Source organism: Petromyzon marinus, unplaced genomic scaffold (assembly GCF_048934315.1).
Source record: "Petromyzon marinus isolate PM22_M1 ecotype Great Lakes invasive population unplaced genomic scaffold, UKy_Petmar_22M1.pri1.0 PM_G_Scaffold_200, whole genome shotgun sequence".
Lineage (NCBI taxonomy): Eukaryota > Metazoa > Chordata > Hyperoartia > Petromyzontiformes > Petromyzontidae > Petromyzon > Petromyzon marinus.
In genome coordinates this window covers 2,873-21,973 of record NW_027422763.1, presented here as the reverse complement: position 1 = coordinate 21,973, position 19,101 = coordinate 2,873, and the positions used below count along the sequence as shown (strand labels likewise).

The 19,101-nt window shown below is 52.5% G+C and overlaps 1 protein-coding gene across 1 annotated transcript; it reads left to right on the top strand.

Annotated features, from left to right (window-relative positions):
* Positions 1 to 6,326: 6,326 nt before the first annotated feature.
* LOC142912455 (mutS protein homolog 4-like) lies at positions 6,327 to 18,723 on the top strand. Its single transcript, XM_076060654.1, has 9 exons — positions 6,327 to 6,516; positions 7,920 to 8,027; positions 8,583 to 8,698; positions 9,070 to 9,243; positions 10,629 to 10,798; positions 11,883 to 11,950; positions 12,674 to 12,748; positions 14,412 to 14,476; positions 18,525 to 18,723. The coding sequence occupies exons 1-9, from the start codon at positions 6,394 to 6,396 to the stop codon at positions 18,721 to 18,723; spliced, it is 1,098 nt and encodes a 365-aa protein (XP_075916769.1). The 5' UTR covers positions 6,327 to 6,393.
* The last annotated feature ends 378 nt before the right edge of the window (positions 18,724 to 19,101 follow it).

Below are 19,101 nucleotides of genomic sequence, written 5' to 3'. Positions count from 1 at the left end.
GTGTCTCTGTGTGTGTCTCTGTGTGTGTGTGTCTCTGTGTGTCTCCGTGTGTGTGTCTCTGTGTGAGTGTCTCCGTGTGTGTGTGTACGTGTGTGTCTCTGTGTGTGGTGTGTGTCTCTGTGTGCGTGTCTCTGTGTGTATCTCTGTGTGTGTGTCTCTGTGTGATGTGTGTGTCTCCGTGTGTGATGTGTGTGTCTCTGTGTGTGTGTCTCTGGGTGTGTCTCTGTGTGTGATGTGTGTGTCTCTGTGTGTGTCTGTGTGTGTGTATGTGGGGAGCGGTAGTGTAGTGGTTAGCGCTACGCCGCGCTACGATTCTCTGAACCGGTCCTGGGCCTCCCCTAGGTCGACTCAGCCTCAAATGAGTACCTGGTGTAGTGGTGTGTAGTAAACATCACCACTGGGGGAGATAAAGGCGGTCGGGCGTGGTGTTGGCCACCCACCCCCTCGTGTGCCGTGCCGGCCCTTATAGGTGCTGCTACTCGCTTACAGCACTCGCCCCTACAGATTGTTAAGGCTGTACGGGGGGTCTTTGTGTGTGATGTCTGTGTGTGTCTTGTGTGTGTGATGTCTGTGTGTGTGTGATGTCTGTGTGTGTGTGATGTCTGTGTGTGTCTTGTGTGTGTGTGTGTGATGTCTGTGTGTGTGTGATGTCTGTGTGTGTGTGATGTCTGTGTGTGTGTGATGTCTCTGTGTGTGTGATGTCTCTGTGTGTGTCGTGTGTGTGTGATGTCTGTGTGTGATGTCTGTGTGTGTGTCGTGTGTGTGTGATGTCTTTGTGTGTGATGTCTGTGTGTGTCTTGTGTGTGTGTGTGATGTCTGTGTGTGTCTTGTGTGTGTGATGTCTGTGTGTGTCTTGTGTGTGTGTGTGTGATGTCTGTGTGTGTGTGATGTCTGTGTGTGTGTGATGTCTCTGTGTGTGTGATGTCTCTGTGTGTGTGATGTCTCTGTGTGTGTCGTGTGTGTGTGATGTCTGTGTGTGATGTCTGTGTGTGTGTCGTGTGTGTGTGATGTCTTTGTGTGTGTGTGATGTCTGTGTGTCTTGTGTGTGTGTTGTGTGTGTGATGTCTGTGTGTGTCTTGTGTGTGTGATGTGTGTGTGATGTCTGTGTGTGTCTTGTGTGTGTGTGTGATGGCTGTGTGTGTCTTGTGTGTGTGTGTGATGGCTGTGTGTGTCTTGTGTGTGTTTGTGTGTGTGTGATGTGTGTGTGTGTCTTGTGTGCGTGTGTCTTGTGTGTGTGTGTGATGGCTGTGTGCATGTGATGTCTGTGTGTGTCTTGTGTGTGTCTGTGTGTGATGTCTGTGTGAGTCTTTTGTGTGTGTGTGATGTCTGTGTGTGTGTCTGTGTGTGTGTCTGTGTGTGATGTCTGTGTGTGTGATGTGTGTGTGATGTCTGTGTGTGTATTTTGTGTGTGTGTGTGATGGCTGTGTGTGTGATGTCTGTGTGTCTTGTGTGTGTCTGTGTGTGTGTGATGTCTGTGTGTGTCTTGTGTGTGTGTGTGTGATGTCTGTGTGTGTGTGATGTCTGTGTGTGTGTGATGTCTGTGTGTGTGTGATGTCTCTGTGTGTGTGATGTCTCTGTGTGTGTCGTGTGTGTGTGATGTCTGTGTGTGATGTCTGTGTGTGTGTCGTGTGTGTGTGATGTCTTTGTGTGTGATGTCTGTGTGTGTCTTGTGTGTGTGTGTGATGTCTGTGTGTGTCTTGTGTGTGTGATGTCTGTGTGTGTCTTGTGTGTGTGTGTGTGATGTCTGTGTGTGTGTGATGTCTGTGTGTGTGTGATGTCTCTGTGTGTGTGATGTCTCTGTGTGTGTGATGTCTCTGTGTGTGTCGTGTGTGTGTGATGTCTGTGTGTGATGTCTGTGTGTGTGTCGTGTGTGTGTGATGTCTTTGTGTGTGTGTGATGTCTGTGTGTCTTGTGTGTGTGTTGTGTGTGTGATGTCTGTGTGTGTCTTGTGTGTGTGATGTGTGTGTGATGTCTGTGTGTGTCTTGTGTGTGTGTGTGATGGCTGTGTGTGTCTTGTGTGTGTTTGTGTGTGTGTGATGTGTGTGTGTGTCTTGTGTGCGTGTGTCTTGTGTGTGTGTGTGATGGCTGTGTGCATGTGATGTCTGTGTGTGTCTTGTGTGTGTCTGTGTGTGATGTCTGTGTGAGTCTTTTGTGTGTGTGTGATGTCTGTGTGTGTGTCTGTGTGTGTGTCTGTGTGTGATGTCTGTGTGTGTGATGTGTGTGTGATGTCTGTGTGTGTATTTTGTGTGTGTGTGTGATGGCTGTGTGTGTGATGTCTGTGTGTCTTGTGTGTGTCTGTGTGTGTGTGATGTCTGTGTGTGTCTTGTGTGATGTGTGTGTGTGTCTTGTGTGTGTGATGTCTGTGTGTGTCTTGTGTGTGTGTGTGATGTCTGTGTGTGTCTCTGTGTGTGATGTGTGTGTCTCTGTGTGTGTCTGTGTGTGTGTATGTGGGGAGCGGTAGTGTAGTGGTTAGCGCTACGCCGCGCTACGATTTTCTGAACCGGTCCTGGGCCTCCCCTAGGTCGACTCAGCCTCAAATGAGTACCTGGTGTAGTGGTGTGTAGTAAACATCACCACTGGGGGAGACAAAGGCGGTCGGGCGTGGTGTTGGCCACCCACCCCCTCGTGTGCCGTGCCGGCCCTTATAGGTGCTGCTACTCGCTTACAGCACTCGCCCCTACAGATTGTTAAGGCTGTACGGGGGGTCTTTGTGTGTGATGTCTGTGTGTGTCTTGTGTGTGTGATGTCTGTGTGTGTGTGATGTCTCTGTGTGTGTGATGTCTCTGTGTGTGTCGTGTGTGTGTGATGTCTGTGTGTGATGTCTGTGTGTGTGTCGTGTGTGTGATGTCTTTGTGTGTGATGTCTGTGTGTGTCTTGTGTGTGTGTGTGATGTCTGTGTGTGTCTTGTGTGTGTGATGTGTGTGTGTGTCTTGTGTGTGTGTGTGATGTCTGTGTGTGTGTGATGTCTGTGTGTGTGTGATGTCTCTGTGTGTGTGATGTCTCTGTGTGTGTGATGTCTCTGTGTGTGTCGTGTGTGTGTGATGTCTGTGTGTGTCTTGTGTGTGTGTGTGATGGCTGTGTGTGTCTTGTGTGTGTCTGTGTGTGTGTGATGTGTGTGTGTGTGTCTTGTGTGTGTGTGTCTTGTGTGTGTGTGTGATGGCTGTGTGCGTGTGATGTCTGTGTGTGTCTTGTGTGTGTCTGTGTGTGATGTCTGTGTGAGTCTTTTGTGTGTGTGTGTGTGATGTCTGTGTGTGTGTCTGTGTGTGTGTCTGTGTGTGATGTCTGTGTGTGTGATGTGTGTGTGATGTCTGTGTGTGTATTGTGTGTGTGTGTGTGATGGCTGTGTGTGTGATGTCTGTGTGTGTCTTGTGTGTGTCTGTGTGTGTGTGATGTCTGTGTGTGTCTTGTGTGATGTGTGTGTGTGTCTTGTGTGTGTGTGTGATGTCTGTGTGTGTCTTGTGTGTGTGTGTGATGTCTGTGTGTGTGTCTGACAGGTGATCCGCTCTTTTGAAATCGGATGAGGTAATCTCGCAGATCCTCATCGTTTGAGCAGCGTTAAGCCCCTCGCACAGATTTGAATATTCCCCAAGCTTCCTAATCACTGCCAGGCTCAGGCGTTAACATCTCCTAGCCACCGTGATGATGATGATGGTGGTGGAACACACGACCTCTTGCTGTATACCAGGTGAGGTAGTCAACATCTCGCTCACCCCCAGGCTTGGTTGCAGGATGTCCACGAAGGGTCCCAAGTACTCGTTTGGCCTACTGCTGGATTCTCCTCCCCGGCGCACAAAGACCAGAGCCAAGCTACACAGCACCACCGCCTCCACCTCCTCCGCCTCCTCGTCTTTGCTCAGCTCCACGCCCGCGGCACGCCACTCCAGGATGCAAGGTCAGAGAGAGTGCAGGAGGGCAATCAGCGGCGGAGCCAGGGGGCGGGGGGGGGTGACAGGGTTAGACAATTGTCACCCCCGAAAAAAAAATAAAAAATCGAAAAATCTGAAACATTGTGCGTGTAAGTGCACGACACTCGGTCCGGCGGACTTCGTGTAACTGCACCATCAGAGCGTGTCGCCAAACCGATGGCGTCTGGTTCAAGCCTGACTCTCTAATCATCTTCTTTGGTTCTTTCGGTAAAGTCACCACCACGTAGAATGAGAATAAAATAATAAAATAAAACAATAAACTTATCACGACGTTTCGGCCGCAACGCAGGTGGCCTTCTTCAGGCCACCTGTCGTCCCAACAGGTCTGTCCCTTTAAACCTGAAGAAGGCCACTTGTGTTGTGGCCGAAACGTCGTGAGACTTTTATTGTTTTATTATTTTATTCTCATTCTACGTGGTGACTTTACCGCAAGAACCAAAGAAGATGAATCCTTGCAGTCATGAAAGCTTTAAATCGAAATCTCTAATCATTCTTGAAGTTAACATTTGTTGAATGTCACCCCGGGCTGAAAATCCTGGCTCCGTCCCTGAGGGGGATGACGCCTCTCCGCGGATTATTTTGATGTTGACGGATTACCGTACTTTGGCTCCTCTTGCTCCTTATCCTTTGGTTCTTTTGGTGAGGTCACGTGGACTGCTCCTACGTCAGCTCCTACGTCGGCGGTCCACCTGCTGTGTTCGTTTCACACCTGGTGACGGTTGCTTGTGTCGCGATCCAAACGTCGTGATCCATTAAAATGTTTTCGTACCTACGTGAGTTTTTGCCGAAATAACTCAACAACATGAATTCCTGCGGTCACGGCAGGTTTAAGGAACAGATTGCATCTCGCTGCTCTCCGCTCCCTGCGGAGCATTAAGGCCCCGACAAGCCCACGGCTTTCCATTCCGGGCACCGTTCTGTGATGTTGCGTCGAGCGAATGTGTGGCCCTACGCAGCCTCTCCCCCCCCTCCCTTTAGAAAATCAGCTCGCTCCCTCCACTAGGGTCTTGTAAAGGGGAGCACAATTAATCCTGCCAAACAGGATTTCGCACAAGACCTCGCTGGGGTTGGTGGGCGGTGGGGGGGGGGAGACGAGAGGGAGGCGTCGTTCCTCGCCAGCTGTCGAAGTATGCAAGCTCTCTCGCTTCTGTTTTTGGTGAAGCCTCTCTCTTGAACGATGTCGGCCTTCTGGTGCCATCGCGCTCCCCCCGTGCCGCGTTGGAACAGGGCCGTGAGCGCGAGGAGCCCCGAAGAAAACGGACCGCTTTAATTAAGTCTCCGTCCGCCCCCCCCCCCCCCCCCGTTTCTCTTGTTCCCAGAGTCGGGATTGGCCGACCGGAGCGGCAACGCCGACACCGCCACAACCACCAGCGGCGGCGGCAGGGCCCGCGGCGGTGGTGGCGGTGGCGGCTGCGGTGATGCTCCCACCGTGGTGATGCCAGGCTTCTCCTCCTGGGCCCCGCGGGCGCCCCTCCCCTCTTCCCGGTTCCGTGCGGCGCCAGGCGGCTCGCGGCGGCAACGCCAGCGGCATGCGCCCGGCAGCAGCAGCAGGGCCACCACGTCCACCGGTAGACTCACACAGAGACCCGTAGACTCACACAGAGACCCGTAGACTCACACAGAAACCCATAGACTCGCACAGAGACCCGTAGACTCACCACCCTTCATAGACTCACACAGAGACCCATAGACTCACCACCCTTCATAGACTCACACAGAGACCCGTAGACTCGCACAGAGACCCATAGACTCACACAGAGACCCATAGACTCACACAGAAACCCATAGACTCACACAGGACCCATAGACTCACACAGAGACCCATAGACTCACACAGAAACCCATAGACTCACACAGAGACCCATAGACTCGCACAGAGACTCGTAGACTCACACAGAAACCCATAGACTCACACAGAGACCCGTAGACTAACACTGAAACCCATAGACTCACACAGAGACCCATAGACTCGCCACCCTTCATAGACTCACACAGAGACCCGTAGACTCGCACAGAGACCCATAGACTCACACAGATACCCATTGACTCACACAGAGACCCGTAGACTCACACAGAGACCCGTAGACTCACACAGAGACCCGTAGACTCACACAGAGATCCGTAGACTCACATAGAGACCCGTAGACTCACACAGAGACCCGTAGACTCACACAGAGACCCATAGACTCACACAGAGACCCATAGACTGACACAAAAACCCATAGACTCAGACAGAGACCCATAGACTCACACAGAGACCCGTAGACTCACACAGAGACCCGTAGACTCACACAGAGACCCATAGACTCACACAGAGACCCGTAGACTCACCACCGTTCATCGACTCACGACAGGAGGCAGCACCCCGTCTCTCTTGTGGCCCCGCAGCGACCTGACCTCGTTCTCCACGACTGACGACGCCGACGCCGGCGACGAGGAGGAGGAGGAGGAGGTGGAGGCGAGGTCGATGGTGGTGGCGTTGGCAGAGGGCCGAGGTATCGCTCGGCGCGAGGTCGGCCTGGCCAGCATCGACCTGCGCTGCCCCGAGCTGGTGCTGTGTCAGTTCCCCGACAGCCAGCCCTACGTCAAGGTCAGCCTCCGCCCCTCCTTCTCTCTCCGTGCACGAACACAAAGGGCCCCCCCCCTGTGCAGTGCGTGTTATGAACCGGGCCCTGAATTAAAAACTAAAACACGCACATTCTTCACCTGCGCGGTAAAGCGATTGTCATTTTTGTCACTTGCTGTACGGCCGGATAATGCGACACATCTCTAACCTAAGTTTTCTTTGTGGTTGTGGTTGTTTTGATTTGAAGCTTTCGTGACTGCAGCAGTAATTCATATTCTTAGCTCTTTCGGTAAAGTCACCACGTTGAAGGGAAACAATAAAATACTAAAATATATATAAAACTATAAAATTCTCACGACGTTTCAACCATAACACAAACGGTCATCATCAGGTGTCAAAACCAACGGCAAGAAACATTTGAAAGAAGTGGCGGTTCACATTAATTTATTTATTTGTAATCGGTGCATTTATTTATTTATAAAAATACGTTGGCGCCACGATTTGTCAGTTTATTTAGAATGACGAGTCCATCTATGTTCTGAAAAGAGGAGGGGGGAGACGAAAAATTAATGTATGCTGTCTGAAAGCCACCGTAAGCGTGAACAATCAATTAAGACCTGAAATAGTTTATCAAATCCTTACAATGATTGCTAAGCCAGAATACATCTTCTCGGTTTAAATTGTCTCTGTGCTTATTATTTTATTGTTTCCCTTCAACGTGACTTTACCGAAAGAGCTGAGAATATGAATCACTGCAGTCACGAAAGCTTTAAGTCAAAATTTGATGCTTTTCTTGGTCGTGTTTTTGTTGGTTTGTTGGTTTGTTGCGGTTGCACTCCGATTCAAGAGCCGGATGGCTCACAGGGCTATACCCAAAATAAACTGAAAACTGAAACTGAACCTTCAACACACTCGGCCGTTCGTAAAAGCTGAAGGGTGGTTTCGTACTCTGGTAAGAGAGCAGAATCACCGAACCGGAATTGATCGCTTGAAAGCGTTTAGCGCGGGGCCCTTGAAAGTGCGGGACCCAGTAGCCACGTAAGTAGCTACGTGCCAATGTGTGCGTGTCGTTATTCTGCAGGTATGCAGTATATTTATATACATTGACAGGTTAAGTTAGTATTAAACTATTAAACACTAGTTTTTTAATTTTACCTTACCTCATGCACCTAGCTTGGCACAGCAGTCAACCCACTGCACCTGGGTCTGTCCCGTGACCTCCTCCTGGTGCACCTAGCCTGGCACAGCAGTCAACCCATTGCACCTGGGTCTGTCCTGTGACCTCCTCCTGGTGCACCTAGCCTGGCACAGCAGTCAACGCACTGCACCTGGGTCTGTCCCGTGACCTCCTCCTGCTGCACCTCAGCCTGTTATTCTCGTTGCTGGCGCTGCTGCTGCTGCTGCTGTTGCTGCTGCTGCTTGTTCAGGCGATCACCAAGCTGCAGGTGCTACGCCCGCTGGAGGTGGTGATGCCCCAAACGGCCTGCAACCCAAACGCCAGCAAAATGTTCACCCTGCTGAGGGACTACTTCCCTGTGAGCACGCACGGAGGGCATCGCCACTACTCACCACGCGGAGACTCCTAGACTCATCACACAGAGAGCCATAGACTCACCACACAGAGACTCATAGACTCATCATGCAGAGACCCATAGACTCATCACCCAGAGACCCATAGACTCATCACACAGAGACCCACAGACTCATCACGCAGAGACCCATAGACTCATCACACAGAGACCCATAGACTCATCACACAGAGACCCACAGACTCATCACGCAGAGACTCCTAGACTCATCACACAGAGACCCACAGACTCACCACACAGAGACCCATAGACTCATCACACAGAGACCCATAGACTCATCACATACAGAGACCCATAGACTCACCACACAGAGACTCCTAGACTCATCACACAGAGACCCACAGACTCACCACACAGAGACCCATAGACTCATCGCACAGAGACCCAAAGACTCACCATACAGAGACCCATAGACTCACCACACAGAGACCCACAGACTCACCAGAGACCCACAGACGCACCACAGTGGGTGCTGCCACCTCGTGGTGAGTGCGTGTGCAGGAGGCCCACGTGACCACGGTGCTGAGGAAATATTTCAACGAGGAGCGGGGCATGGACGCCGTGCGAAGGCTCTGCGTGCCCCACATGGCCACCGTACTCATGGACGTGCAGGGGAAGTGAGTGGGTGTGTGTAGGTGTGTGTGTGGATGTGTGTGTGGGTGGGTGAGTGGGTGGGTGAGTGGGTGAGTGAGTGTGTGGGTGAGTGTGTGGGTGAGCGGGTGAGGAGCTCACCGGTGAGCTCCTCCGGCAGGCAAGGCTGCGTTGGCTGGGCCATGTAGCCCGCATGCCCAGCCACCGCATGCCCAAACAGCTTTTGTTCGGCCGCATCGAGGGGGCTAAACGGGCACGGTACGGGCTAGAGAAGAGATGGAGTGGTTAGGGTTAGGGTTACCCACTCACTCACCCACCCACCCATCCACTCACCCATCCATTCATCCACCCACTCACCCACCCCCCTCTCACCCTCCCCCCTGCCGACCACCCCCAGATACTACTGCCTGGCTTCGCTGGCGGCGCTGCTGCAGTATGTGGAGTTCATCCAGGGCGTGGTGCTCGCCCCGGCCTCCGTGCGCGTCTCCTTCTGCGGCAGTGAGCGCACCGCCATGATCGACGGCACAACGGCCGCCAACCTGGAGCTGCTGCGCAACTCCCACGACCCCCGGTAGACGATGCCTCCTCCTCCCTCGCTAGCGGGGATAGCCGCTCCCCCTTCTGTGTGTTGGTGTGTGTGTGTTGGTGTGTGTGTTGGTGTGTGTGGTGTGTGTGTTGGTGTGGTGTGTGTGTGTGTGGGTGTGTGTGGTGTGTGTGGTTGTGTGTGGAGCCAGGAGATTGAATATCTACCCTCGGGGCTCCTCCAGAAACAACGAAAAACCACTACGGGTGGCCACGTGGAATGTTCGAACGCTCACTGCGGAGGAGAGGCTGCCACTCCTCTGTCGGGAGCTGGACCGGTACCGCCTGGATCTATGTGGCATTCAGGAGGTCCGGTGGACTGGCTCTGGCTCCTGCCACCATGAGGGGTGGACAGTCCTCTACTCGGGACAGCAGACTGCCAAAAAACAGGGAGTGGTTCTTCTTTTGAACAAAAGAATGAAGGGGGCGTGGGAGCGTGGCGGTGAGGTGTGGGAAGCTGTAAGCCCCAGGCTACTTTGGGCTCGCCTTCCCATCAACCCGAGGCGAGGAATGGTGGTCGTGGTTACTTATGCCCCCACCGAAGATGAACATCCGTGGAGGGATGCAGGCAAAGCCGATGAGTCAGATGCCTTCTATGACCTCCTGTCACAGGTGCTGGCTAAAGTGGCCCCTCGGGATAGAGTGGCCCCTCGGATAGGTCATGTAACCCGCATGCCCAGCCACCGCATGCCGAAACAGCTTTTGTTCGGCCGGATTGAGGGGGCTAAGCGGGTGCGGCACGGGCTAGAGAAGAGATGGAGTGATGTGGTACAGGAGGACGTGGAGCTGAGTGGACTTGCCGATGACTGGTACCAGCGGTGTCAAGATCGGCCTCTGTGGAGGAGGCTCATGAAGGACGCTACTGGGCAGTTGGAGGCAGTCGCCCTCCAACAACAATGGAGGGCAGAGGAGCGACGCTCACAACAACGAGCGGAGCGCCGGGTGGCTAAAGCACAGCAGGTTGCCACAGTAGGGGGCACAGGTGGTGCATCAGCCAGTCATCTCAGTCAGTCGACCCGTGGCACCTGGGTCTGCCCCGTGACCTCCTGCCAGCGGGCGTTCGACACTTCACGTGGCCTCAGGGTGCACATAGCCTGGCACAAGCGTCGTGGTGATGTCACCGCCACTTAGTGGCGAATGGTGGTTGTTGTTGTTTTGTGGTTTGTGTTGGTGTGTGTGTGTTGGTGTGTGTGTTGGTGTGTGTTGGTGTGTGTGGGGGTGTGTGTGGGTGCAAGTGTGGTAGTGTGTGTGTTGGTGTGTGTGCGTGTATGTGTGGGTGCGAGTGTGGTGTGAGTGTGTGTGGGTGTGTGTTGGTGTGTGTGTGACCCTCCTCCACCCGTGTGTGTGTGTGTGTGCGTGCGAGCGTGCACCCAGGAGCTCCCACTCGCTATTCGGGGTGCTCAACTACACGAGGACGCGTGGAGGAGCGCGCCGGCTCAGAGCCAACATCCACGAGCCGCTGGTGGACGAAGAGACGCTCAGAGGCCGTCTCGACTGTGTGGATGAGCTGATGCAGGAAGACAACTTCTATAGAGTGCAGGCCGGTGGGTGGGTGGGTTGGTGGGTGGGTGGCTGAGTGGGTGGGTGGGTATGTGGGTGGGTGAGTGGGTGAGTGAGTGGGTGGGTGGGTGAGTGGGTGAGTGAGTGGTTGGGTGGGTGGGTGAGTGGGTATGTGGGTGATGGGGCAGTTGTGGAGAGAGTGGAGAGTTTCCCATACCTGGGCAATGTGCTCATGACCGGCTCCGGTTTAACAGCAGAGGTCTCACTCCGAATCAGTCGAGCGGCATTATCTTTTAATCGGTTGCGTAACGCTGTGTGGAAGTTACCTGGTCTGTCGCTCCGCACGAAGCTTCGGGTCTTCCCTCCCTTCTCTACGCTTGTGAAACGTGTACCCCCCTAATGGAACATCTTCGCCGGTTAGAAATATTTAGGCTGGCCTGCCTACGATCAATCCTGGGTTTAACCAGGCTGGATTGTGTAAGGAGCTCACAAATCCTCGAAAAATTTGGACAAAGTCCCATCGGTGAGCTCCTCCGGCAGGCAAGACTGCGTTGGCTGGGCCATGTAGCCCGCATGCCCAATCACCACATGCCCAAATAGATTTTGTTCGGCCAGATTGAGGGGGCTAAACGGGCGCGGCACGGGCTAGAGAAGAGATGGAGTGATGTGGTACAGGAGGACGTGGAGCTGAGTGGACTTGCCGATGACTGGTACCAGCGGTGTCAAGATCGGCCTCTGTGGAGGAGGCTCGTGAAGGACGCTACTGGGCAGTTGGAGGCAGTCGCCCTCCAACAACAACGGAGGGCGGAGGAGCGACGCTCACAACGACGAGCGGAGCGCCGGCTGGCTAAAGCACAGCAAGTTGGCACAGTAGGGGGCACAGGTGGTGCATCAGCCAGTCATCTCAGTCATCTTAGTCAGTCGACCCGTGGCACCTGGGTCTGCCCCGTGACCACCTGCCGGTGGGCGTTCGACACTTCATGTGGCCTCAAGGTGCACATGGCCTGGCACAAGCGTCGTGGTGACGTCACCGCCACTTAGTGGCGAATGGCGGTTGTTGTTGTTGTGTATGTCTGTGTGTGTGTGTCTGTGTGTATATGTGTGATGTCTGTGTGTATGTGTGTGCAGCTATCAGTCAGTTTCTGGATGTAGACCACCTGCTCTCAATGCTGATTCAAATCCCTAAGACAGAGACGGTGAGATGATCACTTTAATCATCATCAGCATCACCTCGCTCAGCACCACACAGTACCCCTTCATCACGTTAAACAGGGGTGGGGAACGTCCGGTCTCTGGCCCTGCCAAGGCAACCGCAGGCAGGACTCGAAATTCAATAAATCTAGGTAGAGCAAACCTGGAAGAGCAGTTGCGAGTAGCAACAACATCGTCAATACCGGCTAACATCACCAAACGCTTCGCCAAAGAGAAGCAGTTCCAGCCCATCGCATTAGGGGCGAGTTAATTAAACGTTTGACCGGATATAACGGGCTAATTTTTAAGTTGATCAATTTTGTATGGCCCGCGAATGATGTTGTAAATATCCAAATGGCCCTTGGTAGAAAAAAGGTTCCCCACCTGTGATGTAGAGAGAGAGGCTATTTAGTGATCTATTTATTTGTCTATATTTATCTCTACATGTATCTATCTATATTCGGTAAAGTCACGTAGAAGGGAAATAATATAAATATAAAACAATACAATTTTCTTGCTGTGGTTTTCACACCTTGATGATGATTACTTGTGTTGCAGTCGAAACTTCGTGATAATTTTATTGTTTTATATTTTTATTATTTTATAGTTTCCCTTTCTACGTGGTGACTTTACCGAAAGGACCAAGAATATGAATCCCTGCGGTCACGAAAGCTTTAAATCAAAATGTATCTATCTATGTATCTGTCTATCCATCCACCCTGTTCCAGTTGAGAACTGCTGAGTCTAAGATCAACTACGCCATCCACCTCAAGCATGTCCTGGAGTTGGTGTCTCCACTGCAGGTTACATCGCCTGCCCAAGATCACTGTCATCACTAATTATTGTTAATCACTACCATCACTAATTATCATTAATCACTGTCATCACTAATTATTGTTCATCGCTATGATCACTAATTATCATTAATCACTGTCATCACTAATTATTGTTAATCACTACCATCACTAATTATCATTAATCACTATCATCACTAATTATTGTTAATCACTATCATCACTAATTATTATTGATCACTGTCATCACTAATTATTGTTAATCACTATCATCACTAATTATTGTTAATCACTATCATCACTACTTATTGTTAATCACTATCATCACTAATTATTGTTAATCACTGTCATCACTAATTATTATTGATCACTGTCATCACTAATTATTGTTAATCACTGTCATCACTAATTATTATTGATCACTATCATCACTAATTATTGTTAATCACTGTCATCACTAATTATTATTGATCACTATCATCACTAATTATTGTTAATCACCATCATCACTAATTATTGTTAATCACCATCATCACTAATTATTGTTAATCACTGTCATCACTAATTATTGTTAATCACTATCATCACTAATTATTGTTAATCACTATCATCACTAATTATCGTTAATCACTGTCATCACTAATTATTGTTAATCACTATCATCACTAATTATTGTTAATCACTGTCATCACTAATTATTATTGATCACTATCACCACTAATTATTGTTAATCACCATCATCACTAATCATCGTTAATCACTATCATCACTAATTATTATTAATCACTATCATCACTAATTATTGTTAATCACTATCATCACTAATTATTGTTAATCACTGTCATCACTAATTATTATTGATCACTATCACCACTAATTATTGTTCATCACTGTCATCACTAATTATTATTGATCACTATCACCACTAATTATTGTTAATCACTGTCATCACTAATTATTATTGATCACTATCATCACTAATTATTGTTAATCACTGTCATCACTAATTATTATTGATCACTATCATCACTAATTATTATTGATCACTATCATTATCATTAAGCTGCCACTGGGGGTGCCCCTAGGCCACAGCAGACTCACACACAGAGACAGCTGCCACTGGGGGTACCCCTAGGCTACAGCAGACTCACACACAGAGACAGCTGCCACTGGGGGTGCCCCTAGGCTACAGCAGACTCACCCACAGAGACAGCTGCCACTGGGGGTGCCCCTAGGCAACAGCAGACTCACACACAGAGACAGCTGCCACTGGGGGTGCCCCTAGGCAACAGCAGACTCACACACAGAGACAGCTGCCCCTGGGGGTGCCCCTAGACCACAGCAGACTCACACACAGAGACAGCTGCCACTGGGGGTGCCCCTAGGCAACAGCAGACTCACACACAGAGACAGCTGCCACTGGGGGTGCCCCTAGGCAACAGCAGACTCACACACAGAGACAGCTGCCACTGGGGGTGCCTCCACAACACCCACAGGTAGGGTGAGTGGCAGGTGAGGTGAGTGGTGAGGTGAGGGGTTGGTGAGGGGTGGGTGAGTGTTGAGTGAAGGGTGAGGTGAGTTGAGTGGTGAGGTGGTGAGTGGTGAGGTGGTGAGTGGTGAGTGACAGGTGCAGGTGTCACCCTCACCTATCTCTCCCCTGCTGTGTTCCCAGCGAGCGCTCAGCCCCTGCAAGACTCCACTGCTGACAGCCTACCAGAGCTCCCTGTTGGACTGCAGGTGACGAGGAGACCAGGCTGGTGGTGGTGGTGGAGGTGGTGACTGTGGTGACGGTGGTGGGGGTGATGGTGGTGGAGGAGGTGGTGGTGGTGGGGGTGGTGGTGGGGGTGGTGGTGGTGGGGGTGATGGTGGTGGAGGAGGTGGTGGTGGTGGTGGTGTGGGTGGGGGTGGTGGAGGAGGTGGTGGTGATGGTGGGGGTGGTGACGGTGGTGGTGGTGGTGGTGGGGGTGGAGGTGTGGGTGGTGGTGGGGGTGATGGTGGTGACGGTGGTAGTGGTGGTGGTGGTAGTGGGGGTGGTGGTGTGGGTGGTGGTGGTGATGGTGGTGATGGTGGTGACGGTGGTGAGGGTGATGGTGGTGATGGTGAGGGTTGTGACGGTGGCAAAAACAACCCCCTACCTCCTCGTTGGTACCGGATGGCAACGCTGTGGTGGGCAGTGCCATGGGGGGAGGGCCTATTTAGATTTTTGGCTTTTCCCTTAATGACGTTTGTAGCCACCACAGCAGCCAATTGGGGGCTCTGCATGGGTGCGAGGGGCTGGTAACCCATCTACGTTCAATTAATTATCACCAAACCATGAATGAAAAATGTAATTAATAAGCTTGTGCCGGAGGCCCCGGGGGGATAGGCATTTATGACGTCTCCTGGCCAAACCCCATTTGGCGGAGCCAGGAGACTGAATCCTTCCCCTCGGGGCTCCTCCTTTAACAACGAAAAGCCACTACGGATGGCCTCGTAGAATGTTCGAATGCTCACTGCGGAGGAGAGGTTGCCACTTCTCTGTCGGGAGCTGGACCGGTACCGCCTGGATCTCTGTGGTAATCAGGAGGTCCGGTGGACCGGCTCTGGCTCCTGCCACCGTGAGGGGTGGACAGTCTTCTACTCAGGGGAGGAGACTACCAAACAACAGGGAGTGGCTCTTCTTCTAAACAAAAGAATGAAGGGGGCGTGGGAGCGTGGTGGTGAGGTGTGGGAAGCTGTAAGCCCCAGGCTACTTTTTGGGCTCGCCTTCCCATCAACCAGAGGTGAGGAGTGGTGGTCATGGTTAGTTATGCCCCCACCGAAGATGAACATCCGTGGAAGGATGCAGGCATAAGTCAGATGCCTCCTATAACCTCCTGTCACAGGTGCTAGCTAAAGTGGACCCTCGGGATAGAGTCATCTTGTTGGGTGACTTCAATGCCCGAGTTGGTCATGATGCTGACACCTGGTCTGGAGTGATTGGAAGGCATGAGCCAGATTAGCTCAATAACAACGGCAGGAGGTTGCTAGATTTGTGTGCAGCCCATGGGCTTATAATTACCAACACGCTGTTCCGGCATCGGCGCATCCACACAACATCATGGATGCATGCCGGGTCTAAGCAAGGCCATCTACTGGATGTCATAGTGACGGAACAGCGAATGCGGGCCCATGTCCTTGACACCAGGACCTACCGTGGTACTGATCTGCCCACTGACCATCGACTAGTCATCTGTAAGATGCGCCTGCCATTCTTCCACTCCGGTGGTGGGTGTACACCCAGGACCCCATTTAAACCCATAGTGGCCTGGTCTCAGTGTGGCTGGGGTTGGCATCGTCCCCCACTCCTCCTAATGTCGAGGGACAATGGGCGAGATTTAGGACTGTGGCTCATGCAGCTGCAATGGCTGCTTTGGGTACACGGTCCAGACCTCCCCAGAGACCTTGGCTGACAGTGGAGGTGCTCAGGCTGGCTGAGAAAAAGCGACAGGCCCACTCTCATAGCCTACAGCATCCCGCGTCGGAGAATGAGGAGGCTTACCGTAACCTTTGCTCGGAGGTATGGAGAGCCGTGAGGTGCTGCAAGGATGGGTGGTGGTCGCGGGTTGCTGAGGAGATGGAGTCTGCCTCAATGGCCCGCGATCACAAATCGCTCTTTAACTCCATAAAAAAATATAACCTGCAGCGCCACACCTATTACCATCATTAGGGGAAAGAACAGTGACCAAATCTCCGACCCCGAGGAACAGGTTTGCATATTTGCTGAGCATTTCTGTGAGGTCCTGGGGGAGGAAAAATCCCTCAACCTGGAAAACATCGTGGGCCAAAGTGGGGATGACACTACTGAGGCTGCGGTGCCTCAAATATTGGAAGAAGTCACCCCCTGTGAGTGGCTGGCTGAGGTGCCATCTGTTGAGGAAGTACTGAAGGCAATCCAGAGTCTGAGACCAGGAAAGGCACCGGGTAGAGACGATCTCCCATGCAAAATGCTGAGGAAGGGTGGCGTTTGTGCACAAACTGTCCTACATGACATCATAACAACAGTCTGGACCACTGGATGGGTTCCGCAGGATTGGAAGAATGCCCTGGTGGTCCCCCTCTTTAAGAAGGGGGACCGCACAGACTGTAACAACTACAGGGGTATCTCACTCCTCAGTGTGCCGGGAAAGGTCCTGGCAAGGATTATTCAACATCGCCGTGCAAGGCACGCTTAGAAGAGGCATGCGGAACCCCAATGCGGTTTCAGGAAAAGGCGTTCCTGCACATGTCATATTTTCTGTCTGTCTGCTACAGTATAGGTATAGGGAATTCCAACAAGACCTACATCTCTGCTTTATTGACCTGACCAAGGCCTATGACACCATCAGTAGGCCTGGGCTCTGGGTTGTTCTTCGTGCTTTCGAAGTCCCTGACCCTCTGCTCATGATCATTAAGGACCTTCATGATAGTGAGCGGGCCCAGGCAAATCTACGTGGCCGGGAGTCGGAGCCATTCCCTGTACACCTTGGGGTGCGGCAGGGATGTCCTCTGGCTCCCACATTATTAAACATCTATTTTGACCACGTAGTTCGTGAAGTCTTCAGTAGCTGTACCGGAGGAATTCCCATCTGGTACAGATAGAATGGGAGGCTGATCGATGCCCGGGTGCGGTCAAGGGATGGCTCCCGATTGTTCAACCATGTAATGTATGCCGATGATCTGGGAATTGCTGCTCACTCAAAGGAGGAGTTGGAGGCACTGCTGCTGAACCTGGAGCTTGCCACTAAGAGGTGGAGCCTTACCCACTGAAACTAAGCACTTGCCTGGGTATTTTGTGCCATCGGACACTCCACCCCCACAACTTCCAATTGGTGATGGGATAGTTGTGGGGAGAGTGGAGAGTTTCCCATACCTGGGCAGTGTGCTCATGACCGGCTCCGGTTTAACAGCACTCGGAATCGGTCAAGCGGCATTATCTTTTCATCGGTTGCGTAATGCTGTGTGGAAGCTACCTGGTCTGTCGCTCCGCACTAAGCTTCAGGTCTTCTCGGCCACAGTCATTCCCTCCCTTCTCTATGCCTGTGAAACGTGGACCCCCCTAAGGGAACATCTTTGCTGGTTAGAAACATTTAGGCTGGCCTGTCTACGATCCATCCTGGGTTTAACCTGGCTGGATTGTGTGAGGAGCTCACAAATCCTTGAAAGATCTGGGCAAGGTCCCATCGGTGAGCTCCTCCGGCAGGCAACACTGCGTTGGCTGGGCCATGTAGCCCGCATGCCCAGCCATCACATGCCGAAACAGCTTTTGTTCAGCCGGATCGAGGGGGCTAGAGAAGATGGAGTGACGTGGTACAGGAGGACGTGGAGCTGAGTGGACTTGCCGATGACTGGTACCAGCGGTGTCGAGATCGGACTCAGTGGAGGAGGCTCGTGAAGGATGCTACTGGGCAGTTGGAGGTAGTCGCCCTCCAACAACAACGGAGGGCGGAGGAGCGACGCTCACAACAACGAGCGGAGCGCCGGGTGGCTAAAGCACAGCGGGTTGGCACAGTAGCGGGCACAGGTGGTGCATCAGCCACTCATCTCAGTCAGTCCCCCCCTGGCACCTGGGTCTGCCCCGTGACCTTCGTGCCAGCGTGCGTTCAACACTTCACGTGGCCTTGAAGTGCACATGGCCTGGCACAAGCGTCGTGGTGACGTCATCGCCACTTAGTGGCGAACGGCGGTTGTCGTCGTCGTTGTTGTTGTCGGCGACGGTGGCGGCGTCGATGGCGGCGGCGACACCACAACCCCCACCGCGTCTCCTCCCCCGCTGTCCCCGTGCCAGGTTCCCTGCGATCCTGGGCAAGCTGCGCACGGTGCTGACCGACGATTTGCCCTTCCGCAAGGGCAACCTCCTCTCGGCCAGGACACGGCGCTGCCACGTCGTGCGCCCCGGCCTCAACGGCTTCCTGGACCTCGCTCGGCGCATCCTCTCCGAGGCTGTCGGAGACATCGAAGGCACGGCACGGCTCACCCACCCGTAGCCCTCCCCGGCCGTCTTTGTATCTCTCTCTTCCTCTCTCTCTCTACCGCCTGCTGCTGTACGTTTGGAGTTTGCGTGTCTCTCTCATCATCGTCATCATCACGGTGGCTGCGAGATGTCAAGTACCTCGCCTGGTACGCAGGAGGTCGTGGGTTCCACCATCATCTCCCCCCCCCCTCTCCTCCTTTCTCCCCCACTCTTCCCCCTCTCTCCCCTGCCCATTCTCTCTCTCAGAGATCATCAAACAGCTCTCCGTGATTCACAGCCTGCCCATTCTCTCTCCCAGAGACCATCACACAGCTCTCCGAGATTCAGAACCTGCCCATTCTCTCTCTCCCAGAGATCATCAAACAGCTCTCCGTGATTCACAACCTGCCCA